This window comes from Oncorhynchus keta, chromosome 13 (assembly GCF_023373465.1).
Source record: "Oncorhynchus keta strain PuntledgeMale-10-30-2019 chromosome 13, Oket_V2, whole genome shotgun sequence".
NCBI classification, from domain to species: Eukaryota; Metazoa; Chordata; class Actinopteri; order Salmoniformes; family Salmonidae; genus Oncorhynchus; species Oncorhynchus keta.
This window is the reverse complement of record NC_068433.1, coordinates 27,634,320-27,658,146: the sequence shown is the minus strand read 5'-3', so window position 1 is coordinate 27,658,146 and position 23,827 is coordinate 27,634,320. Positions and strand designations below refer to the sequence as shown.

The 23,827-nt window shown below is 41.5% G+C and overlaps 1 protein-coding gene across 4 annotated transcripts; it reads right to left on the bottom strand.

Annotated features, from left to right (window-relative positions):
- Window positions 1-8,419: 8,419 nt before the first annotated feature.
- Window positions 8,420-21,550, bottom strand: LOC118387526 (paired box protein Pax-8-like). 4 transcript variants are annotated; one of them, XM_035775963.2, is made up of 13 exons: window positions 21,360-21,549; window positions 20,756-20,930; window positions 16,543-16,671; window positions 15,523-15,688; window positions 15,084-15,281; window positions 14,803-14,879; window positions 14,394-14,519; window positions 14,091-14,260; window positions 13,771-13,891; window positions 12,924-13,160; window positions 12,376-12,477; window positions 10,479-10,565; window positions 8,420-9,544 (listed from the first exon to the last, which is right to left on the bottom strand). In XM_035775963.2, exons 3-13 carry the CDS (start codon window positions 16,610-16,612, stop codon window positions 9,474-9,476), a joined length of 1,425 nt encoding a protein of 474 aa, XP_035631856.1. In that variant the 5' UTR covers window positions 16,613-16,671; window positions 20,756-20,930; window positions 21,360-21,549; the 3' UTR covers window positions 8,420-9,473. The 4 variants fall into 4 exon arrangements, with proteins under 4 accessions (XP_035631856.1, XP_035631858.1, XP_035631857.1 ...); XM_035775965.2 differs by lacking the exon at window positions 16,543-16,671 and having other exon boundaries at window positions 21,360-21,550; XM_035775964.2 differs by lacking the exon at window positions 20,756-20,930.
- Between the last annotated feature and the right edge of the window lie 2,277 nt (window positions 21,551-23,827).

Genomic DNA, 23,827 nt, shown 5'->3' with positions numbered 1-23,827 from the left:
ACTTCGATGTTCTACTCTTTCCTCCATACCCTTTAGAATGAAGGCCTTTGTACCCGTGGAGTCTCTCACTGGAACAGCTAAGGTAAAGTGCCTGGCTTAAGGGCATTTCAATGCATGACCTAACTTTGCCCTCTCCACTTCCACACACTCCTGCCTGTGACAACACTCCCTGGGCAGGGATTCAGTGCTTCTCAGACACACTAGCTGCAGACAAACATAACGATACATAGCGTTTAGAGGCAGCAGGATGCTGCCGTTAGAGCTCTTCATCTGGGAAGGCAGGACCAACACTGAATATATGTTGACTGTGTTTTTCTTTTCAATCTAAGCTTGACTCATCTTTAATCAGTAGTTGTGATGGGGTTTAATCTTGGTGTTATTCATGATAGATCTACAATAGTACTTTATAGCAAATTACATGTTGAGTGTGAGGAAAGTATGTTTTGAAGAGTCTGATGGAGATACCAGTGTTGGTCTTGGTTGACTCTGTCCCCATGTCCAGAGTTCAGGACTCTCCCTCGGGGCAGTACCTGATACCTGGCAGATTTTATCCAGGTGGGTGTATATAGGTGCGTGTGTGTTTGGGTCCGGAAGGTGTGTGCTTTGAAAGGTGCGTTTCTCTTGATGTCTCCAGTCAATAGTGCTTCCTGCCCTCAGGGCTGTGTGCTAATAGGCCAGTCAAACAGAGGGCACCTGTCTTTCACCTCCGATCCTACCACAGGCTCACAGAGACTGTCTGTTTGGCCACTTCTTTCCTGTTTGACCACTGCAATTGTTTTATGTCCTTCTATGGTTTAATGGACCGATGAGATCCTTAAAGTTGCTGAGGGTGTTTATTATAAATGTTTGAGGGAGCAGAACTGTTTTCATCTGTATAATTGAAAGTAGAACTCTTATTAAAATATGTTGATTGGTAATCACATAAGCTTTTCTTAGGTTGATTCTGACAAAGAGGAAATATGGTGACGTCATAGAGACCATTCAGAATTGGTATAACAATTTCATTCCAGGACAATGAGCTCATTTGAAATAGTTCCAATTATTCACGTTGGTTTGAAAGAGGAGGAATCTTTATGTAACAGACCAACAGGGCTCACATTAATGAACGCAGCGCCATCCAAATCAATAAATTAAGGTGATGTGTTCACTCACACAGTCTGGGTTAAGTGCTTTTCTCCAAGCCACAAAGCCTGTCCTCACAAAGGCGTCCGGCAGACAAGAGACCCTCAGCGCAACCTTGCAGCCTCGCCATTCACAGTTTAAAACAACAGCAGCCTGTGTTTCATTTAGGCAGACAAATATTGTCTTGTGCACAATGCTTATTTGCGAGTCTGAGTTGGTTCACCAGTGTCTCAGGCCCAGAGATAAGTGGTGAAGTTTCCAGTTGACTGGCGCGGGACAACTCTGACCCGTCATTCCACTGATTGCCACACACTCCGCTCTGCACTGCCTTTTTGTCAGCAGCTCCTCCAGGGGCCCCTATCTGTCTCTTAGTTTGTCCCAGTAATGGCTACACACACATGCACCACACACATGCACTGCACGCACCACACAAACGCACACACACACACCACTCTGTCCCTCTCTGTGTTAAATGTAGTTACCCCAAGCCCCCAGCGCTCTCCCCATCCTGCTGGCTTTGTCTCCCCTCAGCTGTTCCGGCCGGGTGCCTGTATTGTGCTGCCGGGCTCATTACTAGAAGCACTGTGGCCCAAAACCTCAATACTAATAGGCCCACTGTCGCCCAGAACCAGGATTGGGATGGGGAGGATGTGTGTGTGTGAGGGAGAGAGAGAGCGAGAGAGAGAGAGAGAGAGAGAGAGAGAGAGAGAGAGAGAGAGAGAGAGAGAGAGAGAGAGAGAGAGAGAGAGAGAGAGAGAGAGAGAGAGAGAGAGAGAGAGGGAGAGAGAGAGAGAGAGAGAGAGAGAGAGAGAGAGAGAGAGAGAGAGAGAGAGAGAGAGAGAGAGAGAGAGAGAGAGAGAGAAAGAAGGGGGGGTGAAGAGAGAGGGAGAGAGAGAGATTAAGTATTTGTGTTGTAGTTGGTTGTGGCGGCATTATGTTGTTTTCGACTCTTTGGCTGCAGGATTGTTAATGTTTAACAGTTGCTGTTATTATTTCCCTGGCAGTCCATCAGCTGGCTCTGTATGTGGAGGCTTTGGAATTTGAATTTGATGCTTTGGGGGGATTGTCTCATTTTGCTGCTGTTAAAAAAACAGAGGGGACATATACTTTAAAGCTCCTCTGTGTCTCTGGATGTGATGTGTGTTTCTGTGTGTCTGCGAAAGAAACTGAAAAACTGTGTTCCGTTCGATTGATGTTAGAGTGGCATCCCACTTCAACAACAATGAGGAAGGGAGCATTGTCAAAAGTAGACAGGACAAGACAGGACAGGACAGGACAGACTGTAGAGGAAGGGAGCATTGTCAAAAGTAGACAGGACAAGACAGGACAGGACAGGACAGGACAGGGCAGACTGTAGAGGAAGGGAGTGAGCATGAGGGTTGCAGCTTGGACATAGGATAGAGAGGTGTGAAGATAGAGAGAGAGAGAGAGAGAGAGAGAGAGAGAGAGAGAGAGAGAGAGAGAGAGAGAGAGAGAGAGACTGCACGCTGGGTATGTACATCATCAATGGTAGGCTTCGAAGGGACTCCTACATTAGCTCATGTCTTGGCAGTAGTACTGTAGACAACTTTATCACTGACCTCTACCCAGAGTCTCTCAGAGCGTTCACAGTCAGGCCACTGACACCTCTATCAGATCACAGCAAAATCACAGTCTACATGAACAGAGAAATACTCAATCATGAGGCATCAAAGCCAAAGGAACTGAATAATATTAAGAAAGGTTATAGATAGAAGGAAAGTAGTGTGGAAACCTACCAAAAAACAATTAGGCAACAACAAATTCAATCCCTTTTAGACTACGTTCTGGACAAAACATTTGACGTTTGACTGTAATTAGTGTAAACTTGGCAGTAGAAAACCTAAACAGTATATTTTACCTCTCAGCTTCCCTATCAAGTCTAAAAAAATCAAACAGAAAACCAATTTTCTTTTACAACAATGCCAATGGTTTGATGAAGAATACAAAAACCTAAGAAAGATATTGAGAAACCTATCCAACCAAAAACACAAAGACACAGAAAACCTGAGCCTACGCCTTAGCTATGGTGAATCACTAAAACAATACAGAAATACACTACGGAAAAAGAAGGAACAGCACGTCAGAAATCAGCTGAATGTAATTGAAGAATTCATAGACTCTAACCACTTCTGGGAAAATTGGAAAACACTAAACAAACAACAACACAAAGGGTTATCTATCCAAAACAGAGATGTATGGGTAATTTGTAAGTCGCTCTGGATAAGAGCGTCTGCTAAATGACTTAAATGTAAATGTATGTAAATGGTAAACCACTTCTCCAATCTTTTTGGCCTTACAACAAAACACAAAAGGCAAAAACATATTCATGATCAAATACAAATCTTAGAATCTTAGACCCACTGGATTCTTCCAATTACATTGAATTTACTAAAGGAAAAAATAAAAACCCTCCAATCCAAAAGGCCTGGGGTGTTGATGGTATCCTCAATGAAATTATAAAATATACAGACCACAAATTCCTATACTTAAACATGATCCTTAGCTCTGGCATCTTCCCCAACATTTGGAACCAAGGACTGATCACCCCAATCCACAAAAGTGGAGACAAATTTGACCCCAATAACCACCATGAGATATGCATCAACAGCAACCTTGGAAAAACCTCTGCATTATCATTAACAGCAGACACGTACATTTCCTCAGTGAAAACAATGTACTGAGAAAATGTCAAATTGGCTTTTGACCAAATTACAATACGACAGACCCTGCACACCATAATTGACAAACAAATCAAAATAAAGGCAAAGTCTTCTTATGCTTTGTTGATTTCATAAAAGCTTTTGACTCAATTTGGCATGATGGTCTGCTATACAAATTGATGGAAAGTGGTGTTGGGGGAAAAACATAGGACATGATAAAATCAATGTACACAAACAACAAGTGTGCAGTTACAATTGGCAAAAAACAGACATTTCTTTCCACAGGGCCATGGGTGAGACAGGGATGCAGCTTAAGCCCCACCCTCTTCAACATATATATTAACAAATTGGTGAGGGCACTCGAACAGTCTGCAGCACCCGGCCTCACCCTGCTAGAATTTGAAGTAAAATGTCTACTGTTTGCTGATGATCTGGTGCTTCTGTCCCAACCAAGGAGGGACTACAGCAGTACCTAGATATTCTGCACAGGTTCTGTCAGACCTGGGCCCTGACAGTTAATCTCAGTAAGCCAAAAACAATGGTGTTCCAAAAAAGGTCCAGTTGCCAGAACCACAAATACAAATTCCATCTAGACACCTTTGCCCTAGAGCACACAAAAAACTATACATACTTCGGCCTTAACATCAGCGCCACAGGTAACTTCCACAAAGCTGTGAATGATCTGAGAGACAAGGCAAGAAGGGCCTTCTATGCCATCAAAAGGAACATAAAATTCAACTTACCAATTAGGATCTGGCAAAAAATACTTGAATCAGTTATAGAACCCATTGCCCTTTGTGGTTGTGAGGTCTGAGGTCCGATCACCAACCAAGAATTCACAAAATGGGACAAACACCAAATTGAGATAGCATGCAGAATTCTGCAAAAATATCCTCCGTGTACATTGTAAAACACCAAGAATGCAGGCCGATACTCACTAATGATCAAATCCAGAAAAGAGACATTCAATTCTACAACCACCGAAAAGGAAGTGATACCCAAACCTTCCACAACAAAGCCATCACCTACAGAGAGATGAACTTGGAAAAGAGTCCCCTAAGCAAGTTGGTCCTGGGGCTCTGTTCACAAACACAAACAGACCCCACAGAGCCCCAGGACCAACTTGCTTAGGGGACTCTTCTCCAAGTTCATCTCACTGTAGGTGATGGCTTTTTTGTGGAAGGTTTGGGAATCACTTCCTTTTAGGTGGTTGTAGAATTTAATTTCTCTTTTCTGGATTTTGATCATTAGCGAGTATCGGCCTGCATTTTTGGTGTTTTACAATGCGCTCTGTGGACCTTGTGGAAGGTTTGGGAATCACTTCCTTTTAGGTGGTTGTAGAAATTGTAGAATTAATATCTCTTTTCTGGATTTTGATAATTAGCGAGTATCGGCCTGCATTTTTGGTGCTTTTACAATGGGCTCTGTTCACAAACACAAACAGACCCCACAAGCCCCAGAACAGCAACACAAACAGACCCAACCAAATCATGACAAAACACATTGGAAAGAATTAACAAAAAAACTGAGCTAACTAGAATGCTATTTGGCCCTAAACAGAGAGTACACAGCGGCAGAATAACTGACCAATGTGACTGACCCAAACTTACGGAAAGCTTTGACTATGTACAGATTCAGTGAGCATAGTATTGCGATTGAGAAAGGCTGCCATAGGCAGACCTGGCTCTCAAGAGAAGACAGGCTATGTGCAGACTGCCCACAAAATGAGATGGAAACTGAGCTGCACTTCCTAACCTCCTGCCAAATGTATGACCATATTAGAGACACGTATTTCCCTCAGATTACACAGATCCACAAATAATTAAAAAACAAACCCAATTTGGATAAACTCCCATATCTATTGGGGGAAATACCACAGCCAATCACAGCAGCCAGATTTGTGACCTGTTGCCCCCCAAAAATTAGCAACCAGTGAAGAACAAACACCATTGTAAATACAATGAAGGAGGGAGGGATGACGGAGGGCGGGAGAGAGAGGGGAGGGAGAGAGACACAGTATACAGTAAATAAAGAGATGTCATGACTCATCTTCGTCAGTTGCTAAGTACTGCCCTGATTACATTGTATTGTTTGCCAGTTATCATTGATATTGTGTGCTTCAAACCATTTTTCAAAAGGCAGCTTAGCCTTTGTTTTATTTGATTTTTGATGGTTCTTTTCGTGGTAAATTAAGGCCATGATACACTCAGTCTTTGAAGGGCGTACAGTAGCCTAGGCCTATGTTCATAAGAAAAACAACACATTTATTGAAATAAATTAATATAGTAAAAAACAACAACACTAGGCCTACATAACAAAAAAATGTGCTATGGTAAAACTAAAGTAAACTAAACAAAATGCTATTTCAGCCTGTAATTCTATAATGTATGAATCTTTATTCTGAAGTAGGCTACCACCCTCAGTTGAGCAGTGAATTTCAAACACAGATTCAACCACTAAGACCAGGGAGGGTTTCAATGCTTTGCAAAGAAGGGCACCTCATGGTAGATGGGTAAAAAAAACTGACATTGATGATCCCTTTGAGCAAGTTATTAGTTACACTTTGGATGATGTATCAATACACCTAGTCTCTACAAAGATACAGGCGTCCTTCTTAATTCAGTTGCCAGAGAGGAAGGAAACCACTCAGGGATTTCACCATGAGGCCAATGGTGACTTTAAAAGTTATGCCGTTTAATGGCTGTGATAGGAGAAAACTGAGGATGGATCAACAACATTGTAGTTACTCCACACTAACCTAATTGACATAGTGAAAGAAGAAAGCCTGTACAGAATAGAAATATTCCAAAACATGCATCCTGTCTGCAACAAGGCACTAAAGGAATACTGCAACAAAAAAAAAATCAAACTAAATTCACTTTTAGTCCTGAATGCAAAGTGTTATGTTTGGGTCAAATCCAATACAACTCTCCATTTTTCCAGAATAAAAAAGAAACGAATGGAGCTAAGCACATGCAAAATCCCAGAGGAAAACCTGGTTCAGTCTTCTTTCCACCAGACACCGAGATGAATTCACCTTTCAGCAGGACAATAACCTAAAACACAAGGCTAAATCTACACTGGAGTTTTTGTTACCAAGAAGACAGTGAATGTTGCTGAGTGGCCGAGCTACAGTTTAAACTGAATTATACTTCAAATACAATGGCAAGACCTGAAAATGGTTGTGTAGCAATGATCAACAACCAATTTGACAGAGCTTGAACATTTTTAAAAGAATAAAAGCCAAATGTTGCACAATCCAGATGTGGACTTACCCAGAAAGACTCACAGCTGTAATTGCAGCCAAAGGTGCTTCTACAACTTATTGACTCGTGTGTGAATACAAAAAATTGCAGACATTTCATAAAACATGTTTTCACTTTGTCATTCAAATCAAATCACATTTTATTGGTCACATACACATGATTAGCAGATGTTATTGCGGGTATAGCGAAATGCTTGTGGGTAATGTGTGTAGGTGGGTGAGGAAAAATATATGTTTAATCAATTTTGAATTCAGGTTGTGATACAATAAAATGTGGAATAAGTCAAAAGGTATGAATACCTTCTGAAGGCACTGTATGTGGCATGTAACCTATTACATTCGACAGCTCACATTCAAGGGTTAATTGCGCGGAAACTCATTGATGAAGTTGAATATGAAACAGTAGGGCTAGGGGAAAATCAAGCCAGTAACGAATTGATCCCTAGTCTAACGTTAAAAATAATACAATTCGAGACAAAACGGGATTGGGTCCCTTTCGAAACAAAAATACATTTTTTTCCAGAGATAGCCTTTATGTATAGGTCTACTCTCCAACATCGTGGGGTGTGGTTTGGTATTTCGTATTGGCTGTATCCACGGCGGAGAGGCAATCCGTCAAGTCCCGCGGCCTTTGCTGTGACGGTGGGTCCAGGTGGGCTGTGGCACCGCCGAACCATGGCCTCGTTACCGCGGTATAATAATGAGGCCGCAAAGAGGGGAGAAATAATTGCAAATAAAACTACATGATGCAGAAAATAAAATAATAAATTAAACAGATGTGCGTGTGTTCAGGATCATTGCTTTCGTCCTCTTACGTTTCCAGTAAATTGCTGAGTTGCAGAAAATAGGTAACATTTAAGAGTTTTGCAGTAGAACCATATAGGCCCTACTACTAGTACTACTACTACTAATAATAATAATGATGATGACAATGATAAGTTACTCTGTTATAACTATTTAGTTCACTAATGTACAGTATTTATTGTGCACAATGGGAACCCTACGTCCTACATCCATGGCAACAAAGTAGACCTACTGTCTTTGTGGAGAATTTAACAGCACAAATAGGACACAGTAAAGCAGTGTGACTGTGAAGTAGTAAGATATGGTCGGATAATGTGTTGATCGTTGTAAAATAGCAGAACAACTATTTCGACTGCAGGCTAAACGGCCTTCACCTATTTTACACCTAAAGATTTTCACTGATACTAGACCCTACAGAATTGGACCCAAGTTTTAAATTCTGCTTGTGTGACACAAGCCTACATACTATTCCAGTTTTGTGATTATTACACAATAGGAGTTTTGACTTGATTTAGTAAGATGTCCAAAAAATATGCAAGGCAGAGAATCACTTTGTCATGCTTTATTTTATTAAAATAATTCTTTAGAAATTCCGTATTTACATCTTCAATAATATTAATAACAGTATAAGAAAAAAGTGTTTAGTCACAGTTCTTACGAAACATCAGCATTACAACAAACTCGAAATATCATTGAAGAAAACCCCCCAAATCTTTCATGAGTCATTAATCCCCACAATATTCACCCCAAATCATCCTCATGATAAAGTTGCATTTTTTTCTTAAGAGCAGTTTGCAATTTACTATATATACATATTGCCAAACAAGAGTAGCGTAACCCAGACAGTTCAATTCATGTCGCACATTTTCTTTCACAAAGACATGAGGACATTTTGCAATGTTAATGATACCATGTGTGACTGTATTCCTCATTTAGACTATTGGCACTGTGTCACATTTAAGATCTGGAAGGTTTTGCTGGGTGATGAGCTCAAATAGGCTGAATTTTGAATTCAATACAGAGAATCCTGAAAAACATACCCTGGAATGCAAAAGGGACATGTGTATTGTATAAAACTGTTGTAAACTTGATGCAAATTCAGGCCTAACTTCACATAAAAGCAGTTACCACACAGTGACACCATAATTCATCCTATGATGTCACCATGAAGTCAAAAATGCATGTCAGAGTTGTAAAATGTGCTAAAAATAAAGTCTTTGGTGAAACAGCTTTAGAGTGATGTATACATGATGCAGGATTCAGGGCGTTGCCTCTGAAAAAGTCATAGAAATCAGTTGCCCAAATGTATTACAGTGTTTAGAATGTCATGTGTAAACGTGTAAAGTCATCCTGGATGAGGCTGTCATTAAAAACAAATAAATAATTCATTAGTTAGCCATGGGAAGGTATTGTCCATGAGTTCATGCTCAAGCACTGCTGGTCCAGTGTTGCCATTAAAAGTCTCCAAAGTCTCCATATGTTTACTTCCCTGTCCATTAATTGGGAGACAGTCCAATTCTCATCATAGCTTCCTATCCCTTGCTGCATTTGCCTATTGGTCCCCATTACCAGTCCTCTTGATGAGGGTTAGTCCATGGGAGCTAGAGATGGTCGTAGGCTGCAGTGGATGGTGGAGCAGTGCGGGAGGCCGAGCTATAGTAATAGGGTGAACCTGCAGGGGGCGACAGAGATAAAGGAGTTTACTATTGTGGTTTGTTTTTTAGCTTGGCTTTGATGGTGTTAGGAGGGACAATGCAATGTAAAGCAGGCTTTCTTTATCCCATCCACCACATGACAATAGCAGATGGTTCAGATGGAAATCTGCCCTGCTTGGATAGTTTGTCCCATGAATAAAGCTGCCTGTTTTGCAATCTCTCTTTTAAGGATGGGTCTGCTACTTGATGGAAGAAATGTCACAGAATGTATTGTGTTATGCATAGAATTAAGCATTTACAACACACAAGCATTAATACTGTTTATTTTCCCCTGTGTCGTTAATAACTGGTGAAATCAGCTGGGCCAAGGTGACACGAGTTCTCAGGCTAGTCAGCTCCAAGAGAGTTACTGTACACCAATGGGCAGCAGTGGTTTGAAGCCGACCTCCTGGTAATTGGGTGACTAGTTTCCATGGGGACTAGGGGAAATCATGATACATGTGACGTGACTGAAACCAAACATTTGGCTGTACATGATTTCCTGGTTGGAGTGAGGATATGTATTTGTGGATTTCCCATTGATACTCAGGGTTCATTCATTGTATCTTAGGTTCAAAGCAGTAGAATAAGGTTTAAAGTATAAACTTGACATGACATGAATGGTTTGTATTCAACATTTCAAAGGGAAGCTTTAAACAAACATTTTAATTGGAAGCTGGAACTTTTATCTACAACAATTCAGTCTGATCCGTGAGTTATATTCTGAAGACCTTCATTTTGTATTTGTTCATGAAGATCACGTTCGATCCAATCATAACATCAGCTTTATAAACAGTACAGTCCTGTGTGGAATCATACATCGTTCCAGTACACAAACAACACTGACTACAGTACATGCTTCTAATACTTATGAAAGGTGAACACCACTGTGCCGGACTGACTGTGACTCACCCAAAATGCTGGAGTTGGTGAATCTCCAAGCTTCACTGTAGGAGGTATAGGGGGAGTGAGTGTAGGTCTGGCCAGAGTAGTCTGCACCTGTAGGACAGGGAACAAAAAAACAACACATGCATCAGATGTACATTGAGACATATATACAGTAACCAACATCATTCAGTAAGAAGTTCAAACACGTACGTATAGCCTATGGACAAAATTAAATTACAGTCTAGACAATATTATGCATTATATTTCTTAAAAAGACACAACTTCCTCAAAGTTTTATTTTGCCTTCATTTGAGGGTGTTTGTCCTCTTGCCAGCATCTGCTAAGACTTAGCTCATAATTCACCAACGGTTAGGGTAGCTTGTAAACCATTAATCTATGAGCCAGGTGAATGGCTAGGGGTAAAATCCCTCGACTCATTGATGCGTGTGGCTAGTCTCCACATCCTCTCTATAGCATTTAACCCTCCCCTCCCTGTCCCTCCAAAATGGCCTCCTCTCCTCTCTATCCCTCACTTCCTGCTTTAGCCTTTCTACCTTTCTCTCTGTCCTCTTTTCTTCTTCTTCTTTTTTTTTTACATTCCAATATCTAATTGGTAATTATGTTGGCTGGATTGAATCCCTCCGCTCCCCCCCAGACCCCCCCTTTCTGTGAGTAATTGTGTATGAACGCTTCCTCACAGCGAGCCCACCAGAAAAATAATAAATCAGACCCTCTCATTTCGCGCTTCGGAGGGCAGACTTCAAATAAAAAAGGCACATCACACACACACACACACACACACACACACACACACACACACACACACACACACACACACACACACACACACACACACACGCACGCACGCACGCACGCACACACACACACACACACACACACACACACACACACACACACACACACACACACACACACACACACACACACACACACTCCCCCTCTCTCCCTCTCACCCGGGCCCACTCTGCCACCCTGTGGCCCCCCACCCTCTCCCCGTCTGGTGGGGCCCCTGGTTCCCATGGCGATGTGTGGTCAGAGGGGCGGCGTGGGGGTGCGGGCAGCAGGGCGGAACCCCCAGCCTGTTCCCTGTACCCCCTGGGCCCTGGCTGCACCGCCGTGCAGTTCACCAGCCGAGCAGGCTACTTATTAACCACCATGCCTTCCTGTTAATCTCCAATCCTCCCTCCCAGCACTTATCTCTCCCTCTCTCACTCCCATCCTTGCTTTTTTAACGTTGGTTTTGGTCACTGCCTTACCCCAAAACAATGTTTTGTTTTGTTGTCTACATTCTTCTCAGTGGTGCTTTGTCCTCATAGCATATTCAATTTTAGCTTTCCCCAAAGGGAAAACCCAGATGGGATCATGTTTGGGTCACAAATAAAACTATGAACTGCATTTAAGGGCCCAGTGCAGTCAAAAACATTATTTCCTGTGTTTTATATATAGGAGATTGGAATAATACTGCAAAACGATTGCCCTTTTAGTGTAAGAGCTGTTTGAAAAGACTGCCTGTCATGTCAACCTGTTTTGGTGCGATGGAGTTTTGGCCTTCCATGCTGGCATCACCATACAGTAAATTAGTTAACAGACCCATAAGAAAGAAAGTTCCAAACCTCTCTGCCAATAACAGCTCATTTTCTGTTTTCCCCTCCCCACTCAAACCACTCCCAGACAGTCCTTGCAAAATTATGGCTTAAGAAATCGCTCATTGCTAAAAACAATCACAGTATGGTACTTAATTGTTAACGAAAAATGATTTGATATTGAGATAAAAAGGGCTGCATTGGACCTTTACGTAAGCTCAACTGAAAGGAGAGACTTCATTCATTTATTTCTCTGAAACCCCATCTGAGATGCCAATGGCTGTCTCAATGTGAATGTCAATGGATGGGAGTCTTACCTGCTACCATGCCAGTGATGGCGGAGGATGAGTAGCCTGTCTGGCCACTGGAGGGGATGTGAGGAGGGTAGCCGGGGAGAGTGGAGCTAACCATGTCCCTTCCTGAAACAGAGAAGGACAAAACACACAATGTCAGCTCTTCTCAGGAGGTGGATGTACACATGAAAAACAAATAAATTCTTTGGCCCCCCCAAAATATGTGTCATGTACATGAAATCATGCCAGGTACCATTCCACCATAGGTATTTTTATTTGATTTATTTAACCTTTCTTTAACTAGGCAAGTCAGTTAAGAACAAATTCTTATTTACAATGACGGCCTACCCCGGCCAAACCCTAACCCGGACGACTCTGGGCCAATTGTGCGCCGCACTATTGGACTCCCATATTCTACCATCATATACAGAAAGTGATGTTCGTGTACAGTACTGCACATGGGGTTTGGTGGTTGTGGCAGGTGACATGATAAGAGAGTGTAGTCTACCAGTATACTGTCCATATGAACCCCCTACAGGGATTGGCAATGGATGAGATGAATGCTTCATTACCTGCTATGAGAGACTGGCTGCTGAACTGGCTGTACACTGGTGCATGATGGGAGAATGAGTTGAAGGCATGGGGGAAATGGTTGGAGCTGCTGCAGCTGCTACTGATAGACACAGGGGCCTGCAGCGATTGCAACTCCAGAAAAGCTGAGTTGGCCACCACATTCGGAGAGGGGCTTGTGCTGGTCACCTCTGGGGACATTTCCTGTTTCAGACAAAGTGGGAGGGGCTGTAGGGGGTCTGAGGTGGCACGGCCAGTGGTTCAGTGGATGGGTGAGAAAATGAAATAAAATGGAATTAACTGATATGAATGGATTAACAAGTACACAGCAGCAATAGCCTGTTAGCTGATTGAAATGAATGATGAGTGAATGGGTACTACATCGTGTTTGATGTGTTTGCGAACTGCACTGCGGATAGACATACAGCACATCATGTACATCTGTTTTAAATTAAACTTGAAAGGGTGCTTTGGGCAGCTTGTGATAATACGCCAAATTAATTGCACAACGCATCAGCAGGCACGGCAAGCTAAAATGTGGCTGCACTACAGAGATAAACATCAACTGCTATGATAGCTCAGTCGGAAACCAAGATCTATAATCAGATTGATGACAACCGCATTTGATACAGTTTAGAGTATACACGCCTAAACAGACTGCTATTACATTCACAGATTATGAATGCATTATTACATTCAACATAACTGTCTTTGTGAATTGGGTCTTCAGATATGCTGATGGAAAACAATGCTCCCATGTGTCAGCGTGTTCAGTTTGTCCTCGGTTTCATCTTTAAGCTCTGATATTTGTGCAGGGTGAGAAGGCAGCATCCATCATAAGAGTTTTACCTGCCACCACAGTGTAGCCCTGGTGTGCTGCCAGATTCCGACCAATAGCAGCACTCGATGTTGAGAGGCTGGTCTTCCCGTCTTCTAGACTGCCATTGATGAGCGAGAGAGGGTACACAGTCTGTGGAGGATTGATCGGATTAACTATTTGTGTGTAAGTGTGTGTTGCATGTGTGAAAGCGAGAGAGGGAGAGAATAAGAAATTGACAAAGAGAAAGACAAAGAAAGACAAAGAGAGGGACAGAGAGAGTAATTTTGGGAGTGGAGTTAATCAGGATCCACCAGCTCTCAGTGCCAATGTGCCATGTAGGCTGCTGTACCTGCTCGGTCTTGCTAGCTGCAGCAGAGCTGAAGGAGTCTGGGGGGTAGTGGTGGCGGTCGAAGCCACAGTCCAGGTGCTGCGGTGGGAAGTGCTCTGGTCTCAGTTGCTTTCTAGGAACGCCCCCACTGCCCTGAGAGTCCACACTGTGTCTACAGCTTTCCTGGTCACCTGAGAGAGAGAGAGAGAGAGAGAGAGAGAGAGAGAGAGAGAGAGAGAGAGAGAGAGAGAGAGAGAGAGAGAGAGAGGAGAATTTAGGATTGCACGAGAATTTGGGATTGCACGAGAATTTGAGGGTACTTACTATCGTCATGGCTCCTCTTGCCCTCCTGGCTGGGTTGTGGTATCCCCAACAGTCCACTGATGGAGTAGGTGGAGCCCAGGGAGTCGGACTGGGGTGACTCAGGGGGAGTGACGGCTGAACTGGGGACTGACAGACAGACAGACAGACAGACAGACAGACAGACAGACAGACAGACAGAGGGAAATGGACCATTATTACTCCAATATTATCGTTGACCATTAGCGCTTAATCTTACGTACCATTAAGCATGGAGTTTCTTTAGGCTTAATACTGCATGATCAGATCATAATGCTGGACCTTAGTGAAGGCGTGTGTCTGTGCTTACAGTGGGGGGAGTGTTAGCGCTTTGTTAATCACAAGGGTGGATGTGAGTGTGTGTGTGTGTATGTGTGTCTGTGTAGAAACTCACTGAGTATGTGTCCTGGGCTTAGGCCTTTGCCATCCAGAGGCAGATTGAATGGCTGCTGCACCTTGGTTCGGATTATTCTGGAATAAAGAGCCGGGATTAGAGAACAGTGCAAAATCTATTGAACCACTTCAGTGGGTGAACAGTGAAAACTCTTTTTCTTCTGCCCAGTTCATTTCTAAACACTTGTCTTACATTACTAAAGAGATCACAATGGTTATTTTAAAGGTCCACTCTGATGTGTATTGGTTTACACATAGCATAATGTAGAGGTTAGTCATTACCTGTTGATAGAGCTGACACTGGGCACGGTGTCGCTGTCACACACTCCCTCTGCCAGCAGCCTGTCTCTGATCTCCCAGGCAAACATGGTGGGGTTCTGACGTTTGTAATCTGCTATTTTATCAACCACTTTGGGAGTGGCCACCTTGGGCTTGGAGCCCCCAATCACTCCTGGCTTGATGCTGCCAGTCTCGTAGTAGCTGGAAAAGGACAGAGAGATTTGCTACATAAGAGAGCAATATAGTGAATGTGGATGGTCATCATTTCCATTGTACAAAGATTAGTGTTTACGATACCAATTCCATACTCTATAGCGAACCCAGAATGTTTAAATAATGGGAGACAGTGGTTCTTGGTCGAAGTGTCTTGAGAACACAATGGAGGGCCATAAACAGTATAACCCCATTGTGTAAAGTTGCAAAAGTTCTATGAGGTCCTCACCGTCCCAGGATCTTGCTGACACAGCCGTGGCTGACGCGGAGCTGCCGGGAGATGTCACAGGGACGGACGCCCTGGTGGGCCATGTCTACGATGCGCTGCCGGATCACCTCCGGAAGCGGACGGCCGTTCACAAACATTCCGCCTAGTTGGTTAAGACCCCCATGACCTGGAGGAGGAGGGGGGATGAAACATACATAAATGTCATGGAACCTGAGCCCACTACCACCCACACTCAGCACTACCTCTTACAGAAGATACACACACACGCACACACACACACACACACACACACACACACACACACACACACACACACACACACACACACACACACAGGGAGGGCTGACTAAAATGGGTTCTGAGCTGATTTTACTTGTCTTCAGGCTATTTGTTTGGTCTGAAACAGGGCTTACTTAGCACCTAACATTCTTACATAGATAGGATTATGACATACTACAGTCAGGTAGAACAAAATAGATTAATTCATGAAATAAATAAAATATTATTTAGGTGTCTATTGGCAAAAGTATTTTCAGAATGCATGAAACAAATAGGATAAAACAAAGTGGGTCATTTGGATTCGTAAGAGAAGATGTAATTGAACCTGTTGGGAAAATTCAGCACAAAGTAAACAAGAATGAGTGAAGTACAATATATTATTTATCTAATTTCTTCACAAAATGGTGTATGTCATGAGCCAAAAAATGTGCATTTATTTCCTGGAATTTGTTTAAAAAGCATTGTTTTCAATAAAGTTAATTTAAGTTGGGGATTTTTATGTTGAGGAGAGGAGACAAGCATGTCTGGCGAGTTCAAGTTTATATATAATTGATATGAACGTTGGATCATAAAACAGTTAATCAAAATATAAGTAACCCTAACCCGGGTATACTGCTCAGTAGGGCTATATAAAAAGAATGACATCAGCGATGTGAATGATGCACATCAGAACATATTTTGTAAATGTACCATGCATAATTCATTGTTGTTTTAAAAGAGTGGTAAAAGAGGGTAACTGACCAATTAAGTCGGATCTAGCTAGAAATTTGACAGCTTCTGGTCTAGACAGCTCTGTGTATGTCTTCCACATTCTAGATGTTCTCAATCCTGGTTCTGACCTCTAGATTCCTCTCTCCGGGTTTGGGTTTCCTATGGGACACACAAGGCAGCGAGAGCAGGGTAGTCAATCCTCGCAGATAAAGTAAGTTTATCCTAACTTTGATATAAATTAATGTCACGTTAAACGTTATAATACGGATAGATTTAGATGTGTTATTTTTGTCAGAAGTTTGGGGCCTATAAAATGGCATAATTTAGGCATATTCTAGCACGCGACGTGGAAAAACAGCTCACATGCACAATGATCCCCTATTGCCATAATTTCGATTTCAACATACCCTGAAGTGATACTGTCTACGCTACAATTCTATTGCCTAAATATCACGGTAAATTATTTGTCATCATGTTATGTTTTGGAGTTTGTTTTTCTACGATTTGGTTAGTTATTCTTTGGAAATTGTTGTATGTATGCGAGGTCAACATGCTCCTCCTACACAGCAAAGTTCAATGTGAAACCAGCTCTTTGATTGACATGTATAACACGTTAATAGTCTAATGAAAACAAAACATTACAATTACGCAAAATAAATGTTAACCATTCGTTATTTATATATTAGACACTTTTACATTGTGAGCAAGTCGACCATTTCCAATGACTGTTTAGGTCAAATATCACTCAAATAGGCTTTCAATAACTTGATTCACCCCACACAAATGCTGTAGGCTTCTCATATCTCCACATCGATGGGCGGCTGTCGGTAGTCAGTTGGTATAATAAGGTTAATATTATAAATACAATATAGGGTGATGTAGAACTATAGTGATTTAATGAAATAGTTACTCCTATTTGGCCTAGGCCTATAAAACTCATGTTTCACCACTTATACGCTCAGGATAATGCGCATATTCATTTGTAGAAGAACATTCATTCCCTTGTGTCCAGGCTGAAAATAATACCATAGGCCTGCACCAGGAAATAGGCTACATGTTCTAGTTATAGTTGGCCATTTTAACGTAAAAAAATAAATACAAAAATCGACTTATCCTTTATGTGAGGACTTGGGAATGCAGCTGTGGAGAGGTTTGCCACGTAATTTTGAAAGTTGTCAGCAGCTACTCTGTCTTTCTATGGACTGCATCAGTGACTTTGTAAGAATCCCAACGCTTTTAATTTAACCCATTCAGCAGCTTGCTTCCCCTGGCTCTTTTTTTCAGTCCTTTCCCAGCTCTCATTTCCACATCAAACGGAGGCCGGACGAGGCTGGGTGGGGAACAGGAGCACCATTAACGGTGCTAGCGGAGTGTGTAAAAATCTCCCCGCCAAGCTTCACCAACCTGCAGGATATTAAAGCCAAGCAACCCCAAGGGAATAAACACACGCGCACTCTCTCTTTTCTGTCACACACACACACACACACACACACACACACACACACACACACACACACACACACACACACACACACACACACACACACACACACACACACACACACACACACACACACACACACACACACACACACACACACACACACACACACACACACATCCCTCATACTGACTTTTTATTGTAATTGCACAATTATAAGCCTATATGGTCTCCATGTATGCGCCATTTATAGATATGCCATAACTTCTTCTTTAGGTTGTTTCCCTTGAAATAATTCATCTTTATAGTTTTCCCCATCAAAGTGGATTCGAATTTATAATCCTCTGTAAAATGTACAATTTTATTGGTTCTCATATTTGTCACTGTCAGTAGACCGCTACCACCCGGTAACTAACTCTACCATGCACCTTTGAGGCGACATAGTCATGGAACACTGGTCACTTTAAATAATGTTTTACACATTTCATATGTTTATACCGTATTCCAGTTAATAACTTGACGTGTTTTGTCATTTAGCAGTAGTGAGTTCATACATCGCCGTAGATTTTTCGTATTGGTGCCCCGTGGAAATCGAACCCATAACCATGGCGTTGTAAGCCCCATGCTCTACTAACTGAGCCAACTGTACATACACTTTTCTTCAGGTATACTACATATTATATCCATATACTGTTCATATGGTCTATAGCTCCCATCACACACACACATATATATACAACAATACACAGGAATCTATATGTATGTGTGATGGGATGTATAGACAATATGGACAGTATATGGATAGAATATGTAGTATATCTGGACTACTCCTAACATTTTTCTTTTTCTTAATTCCATTATTTTACTTTTTAGATTCGTGTGTATTGTTGTATATTGTTAGATATTACTGCACTGTTGGAGCTAGGAACACAAGGATTTCATTATAACCGCAATAAAATCAGCTAAATATGTGTATGCTACCAACACAATTCGATGTTTGATTTGGTTTGATTTGAATTATACGGAAATATGCCTAATGTTATAGGTCTACTACAGCCCTACCGTTTTGGATGCATGTTTACGAGGACATACTCTACAATGTAACATAAGGTGCCGTCAAAACGCCTGAGGAAATATCTGCCATAAGTGTTTTGTTGTTGCTTATATTAAATAGAATATACACAAAATATTGCAGAACCTCTCACTTTCATGAAAACCATGTTGGTTCCATAATAACTTCAATAATGCAGCATTTCTGTCACACTATTTTGTTCCTATACCCTTTGATTGTGTAAGCTATATCCCACTAACTCACCATGAGGCTATGGAATCAATGTGTGGCCACACTGGTCAAGATTAGCCTTACCCATTATTTAGTTCAAATTCAAAACAAGATCGTTTGTCTGTGATTTGTCCAACATTGCTTGATTTCCATTACAATTACTGATAACACAAGAAATTAAGACTATGTTTCACATAAGCAGGTGTTTGCTCCTGCGCTCACAGGCCATAAGCTACAATTATTTATCAACCACTAATTTAGAGATCGAGCCTACATTTGACAACTTGGTTGACTATTGACTATCCTATACTCCCAGCAATTTTAAACAATATGTATTATGTCACCTTTGTATGTCACGTAATTTGATTACATCCATAAACCAACAAAACAAAAACATTGAGGTGCAATGCGGCACTATAACTTCTGAACGGTTATTGTAACCCCTGACAGAGGGTGCTATGATAACATGAAAGAAGATGGCGCGTCTGAGGCGACAAGAGGGTGTCATAATTTATGCCGCGGGGTAGACCGGGTGAAACGTAAACAAGCCATACCATTCAGCTCCCCACGATTCCATCATTAACTCGATTGAAGTGACAATGACCACGGATTGGCCCAAATCTATATCTGACAGCTAAACTAACGTCCAATTAACTTCCCAACCCCTCCACAAGAGAAGGAAAATCTATTAGTTCACCCTGGCTTTCTGTTGAATGAACACACACACGAATTATAACACCATGCTCAACGTTCAGAATTGTTGGTCAATCACCGATAGTTTGCTTTCGTATAGGCCTAAATGTTACATTCATAAATGGACATAACTTTTACAAAGACCCTGAAATGAAGGAAAATAAATCTAAAAACAATGTAGGCCTATAAGGACAGGTGCACATTAAGTTATTCAATTAGTGATCCTTATGGCTTTCATTGATTAAGGTTATTGGCCTTCCAATCTCTACTTTGATGCATAGAGACCAATTACTGTATAAACAGCCAGGGGCGAATTCTAGAAACCATGCTAATGTGTTCTATAAAATATATTCCTACAAAACAGTCTGTTTCTGTTCATAAAGTCCTTACTCAACATGAATAATGTCAATTTATTAGAATGAAACAACAAACAATATTTCAGGGTTTCCTGATTCAAGGCAGCCGTAAACCACCATTTCGTTGGTGCACAAATCCAGTTTATTATCAGCCTAATCACCCAATTACTTGAAAAGCAGTTCATTTTCATGCCATTAGAATTCCCCATGAATAATGTTAGATATTTCTACTGAAACATAACTGGAAAATATTGACAGGCACTTATTCCGTTGTCAACACCTATAGGAGCATAAACTTTTGACGGCTGATTTCTGTCTAGGCTACAGCCTCCAAAATATTTAGTCATGCCTATATTACATTATTTTGCTTGCTTTGACAATTACATATTTCATATGTATGAATGATATCTTCTGTTTACCGGCCAAAATATAGCAATACGAGGGAAGGGGGTCTCAGATCTTGTGTTTTACCTCGTCCGGTGTTGTTGGACATATCTCTGAGGTCTTGGTCGTTGGGTGTCCTTGCCAAATGTAAGAGGGTCCACGCGCTCTCTCTCTCTCTCTCTCTCCCAGTTAATTAGATGTTTTTAGTCCATGTGGGGCCTCGCTTGGCATGAATGTGTTCATGAGTGCACGCTTAAATGCTCTGCAAGAGGACATTGTCATAGTTAATATGGGTTTGTTATGAATATCGTGTGGTGATGTTGTGTTTCTTTAGTGTGCCTATATTTTTTCTTGCCCGCGCTGCAGTTTTAAGTTGAGTCTTCCGTTCTCTCATCTCTTATCGCCCTCTTATTTTCAAAAATATATCTAGGTCTGTAATAAACCAAAACAAAAAACACTTTTCACTGCTTATCGTAGCCTATACTCCGTAGTAGGATAGCCTTGGACATTTGTTGGGACTACATTACTCGAAGCCAATATACTGCTCATTGTTAATAAGCTACACATTTACAACCATTTGTTAAATATTTTAACAACCATTCACATTTGCTAAAACAGTGATGTATCACATGAATAGCCTTTCGAACATTGCTTTTACAATCTAAAGCACATAATTGGGGCAAAGAATTACCTTCGCCTTGCAGAAAAAAAGGTCCGGGCAGATATCCTTATATTATTATCCAATGCTAGACCACACTGGCGAAAATGTAACCTCGGCCGGGGAGATCCAAGTCAATCGTTGATAAAGCGTCTGTTATGATGCTCTCTCAACAGTCAAGAGGTGGTGTAACTGTTTAGGATCCGCTACTAATTCTGTGCGAGGTTTTATCCAACAGATGCTCTCCGAGGCGCGCAGTGGAGACGGTGCGCGGCGGCCATTGGATGATGGAGTCGAGCGGGGTGCAGTAGAACGAAGGATGAGGTGTGGCTATTTGAAAAGAGGGTGTCACCCTTCCCAAAGCCACATGGATGACTGATTTTGTGGTTTGAGTGGCACTCCACCCAACACAGCACACTGACTGAGCAAAACAGCAACGTTTACGGAAACACTCGTCAAGAAGCGGGTTTGTTTTCATTCACCCCCAGCGACAGCTTCGCTTTGATTAGATTGTGTACAAGATGTGACACGATTTCCGGGGGTCTGTGAATTCAGGTTCATTTGGAGTACACTGTTTTCACACACAATTTGGTAGGTCTTACTTGATTTGTTGTGATCTGTCACAATTTCTGCTATCACACAACAGGTATAATAGGCCTATGTCCCCTTATTTGAGTGATAAAATGATGACTAAATAGGCCTATACCATGTCAGGGACATGGGTGTATGGCCTATATATTGAAGATGTTTAAATCATAAAGTTTAAGTACATCAGATATAGTGTATGACATAGACCTACTTACAGTCATAATTGAAGTATATCTAGGCTAGCTTATTATTTCGTTTCAGGGGACATAATTAAATTAGAATGACAAAATAATGGATAAAATAAAAGGTTGCATAGGCTATTGTTAATATTTTATTACTTTTACACAACTTTCAACCAATTAAATATGGCTCAAATAGGCTCTGGTTGCCCATATTCATTTAGCTTGCATTATTACTTTTTGCACATTAATAGCCAACATGTCTGTTCCAATATAATTGCTTATTGTCTTTGTTAGAATAGCCTTTTTCAATTGTGTTTTTATTACTATTTGCATATTATTATTATTATAATACTTATTACATTATAACTGTTTTTATTCAGTTGTTACACATTGGTAGATGCAAAGGTAAATCCCATACAACATATCCTAATCTTCAACATTATCGCCACCTTCAGTCAAAAGAACTACTCGGTACTTGATATGAGATTACATTATTCTATTACCTTTCAACCACTTGCCCTTAGATTGCTTTCTGTGGTTGTTTGTGTCGTTGTAGGTCAGACAGTGTTACATGGATTGTGTTCTATCTCTCTAAGCACCTGAGCAAAGCCTACTATCCTGTTCGTCTCTTCAGTTACCATCAATAAGCGCTGTAAATGCCAATGCTACATTTCTAATGGTCTCTTACATAATACTAGTCTATAGACAGGTCTTTCACCAGTTAAAGTGCCTATCCAGTTTACATTGTTCAGACATTACGTCTGAAAATCCCACGTCTGTTCTATTTTAAACATGTTGGTTATGATATATAGCCAAAGCGTTCTGATGTTGTGTATTGAATGCTTTAGTTTATTTGACCCATTCACCACTTAATCGAAGTGAGTGCGCGCCATGAAATACGCGCGTGGTTCTTCGCAACAGGGTGTCGGTGTCCCTCTGCGTTCCAACACTGTTAATGTTGTTCTCGTGAGCTTGTAAAACAAACACAACACCACTAATGACTCTCGTTTATGGCCCCATGTCTCCTAACATGGCCACAGTGTCGTCTGCCCAGCAGAAAGTACGGGCTATTTAACCATATGGCTCGTGGCACCAATTTACAGTTGTTTTACAATTTTGCCAGCTGAAAACATGGCAAAATTGAGTAGTCAAAAATGCAACATTTTGCCATGGAAATTGGTTGGAAAAACAGAACAAATATGGTCCGAGCAAGAGTAGGTCCTTCAAAACAATCTAATAGAAACTCCGATTGACCAAGGCCTGATAGTTGCGAGATTAGGCTACGACCTATAGGCAAGGAAGATAGAAGAAGGGGACCCTTGTGCGCCCCAAACAATTTAACATCATTGGTCAATGCACCTCAATTCCTTATCTCGTTAGGCTACAATTGCTGAAGTCATTCTCCATCTTCCCTGGCCCGCGGTGCAATGTAAATACCATTACATCAGTGCCGCTCCGGGACAAAAGGGCGAGTGTTTTGAAATAAAAAAAAACTGTCGAGGGACTAAAGCGAAACATAACGTTAGATGGAAGTAGAGAATTCCTCTATAAAGTGGAGAGAGAGCGCGCGAAGGGCAATTGCCTGGGGAGGGGAGAGATGGAGAGAAAGAAAGAGGAGAGACAGAGGTTATCGAGAGTTTAACAGGGGATTAAAACTTCTAGATGGGTATGTAGATCAGAGGTGTAAATTGTAATAATGTTTAATTTCAGGGGTTTTGTTATGTGGCTTGC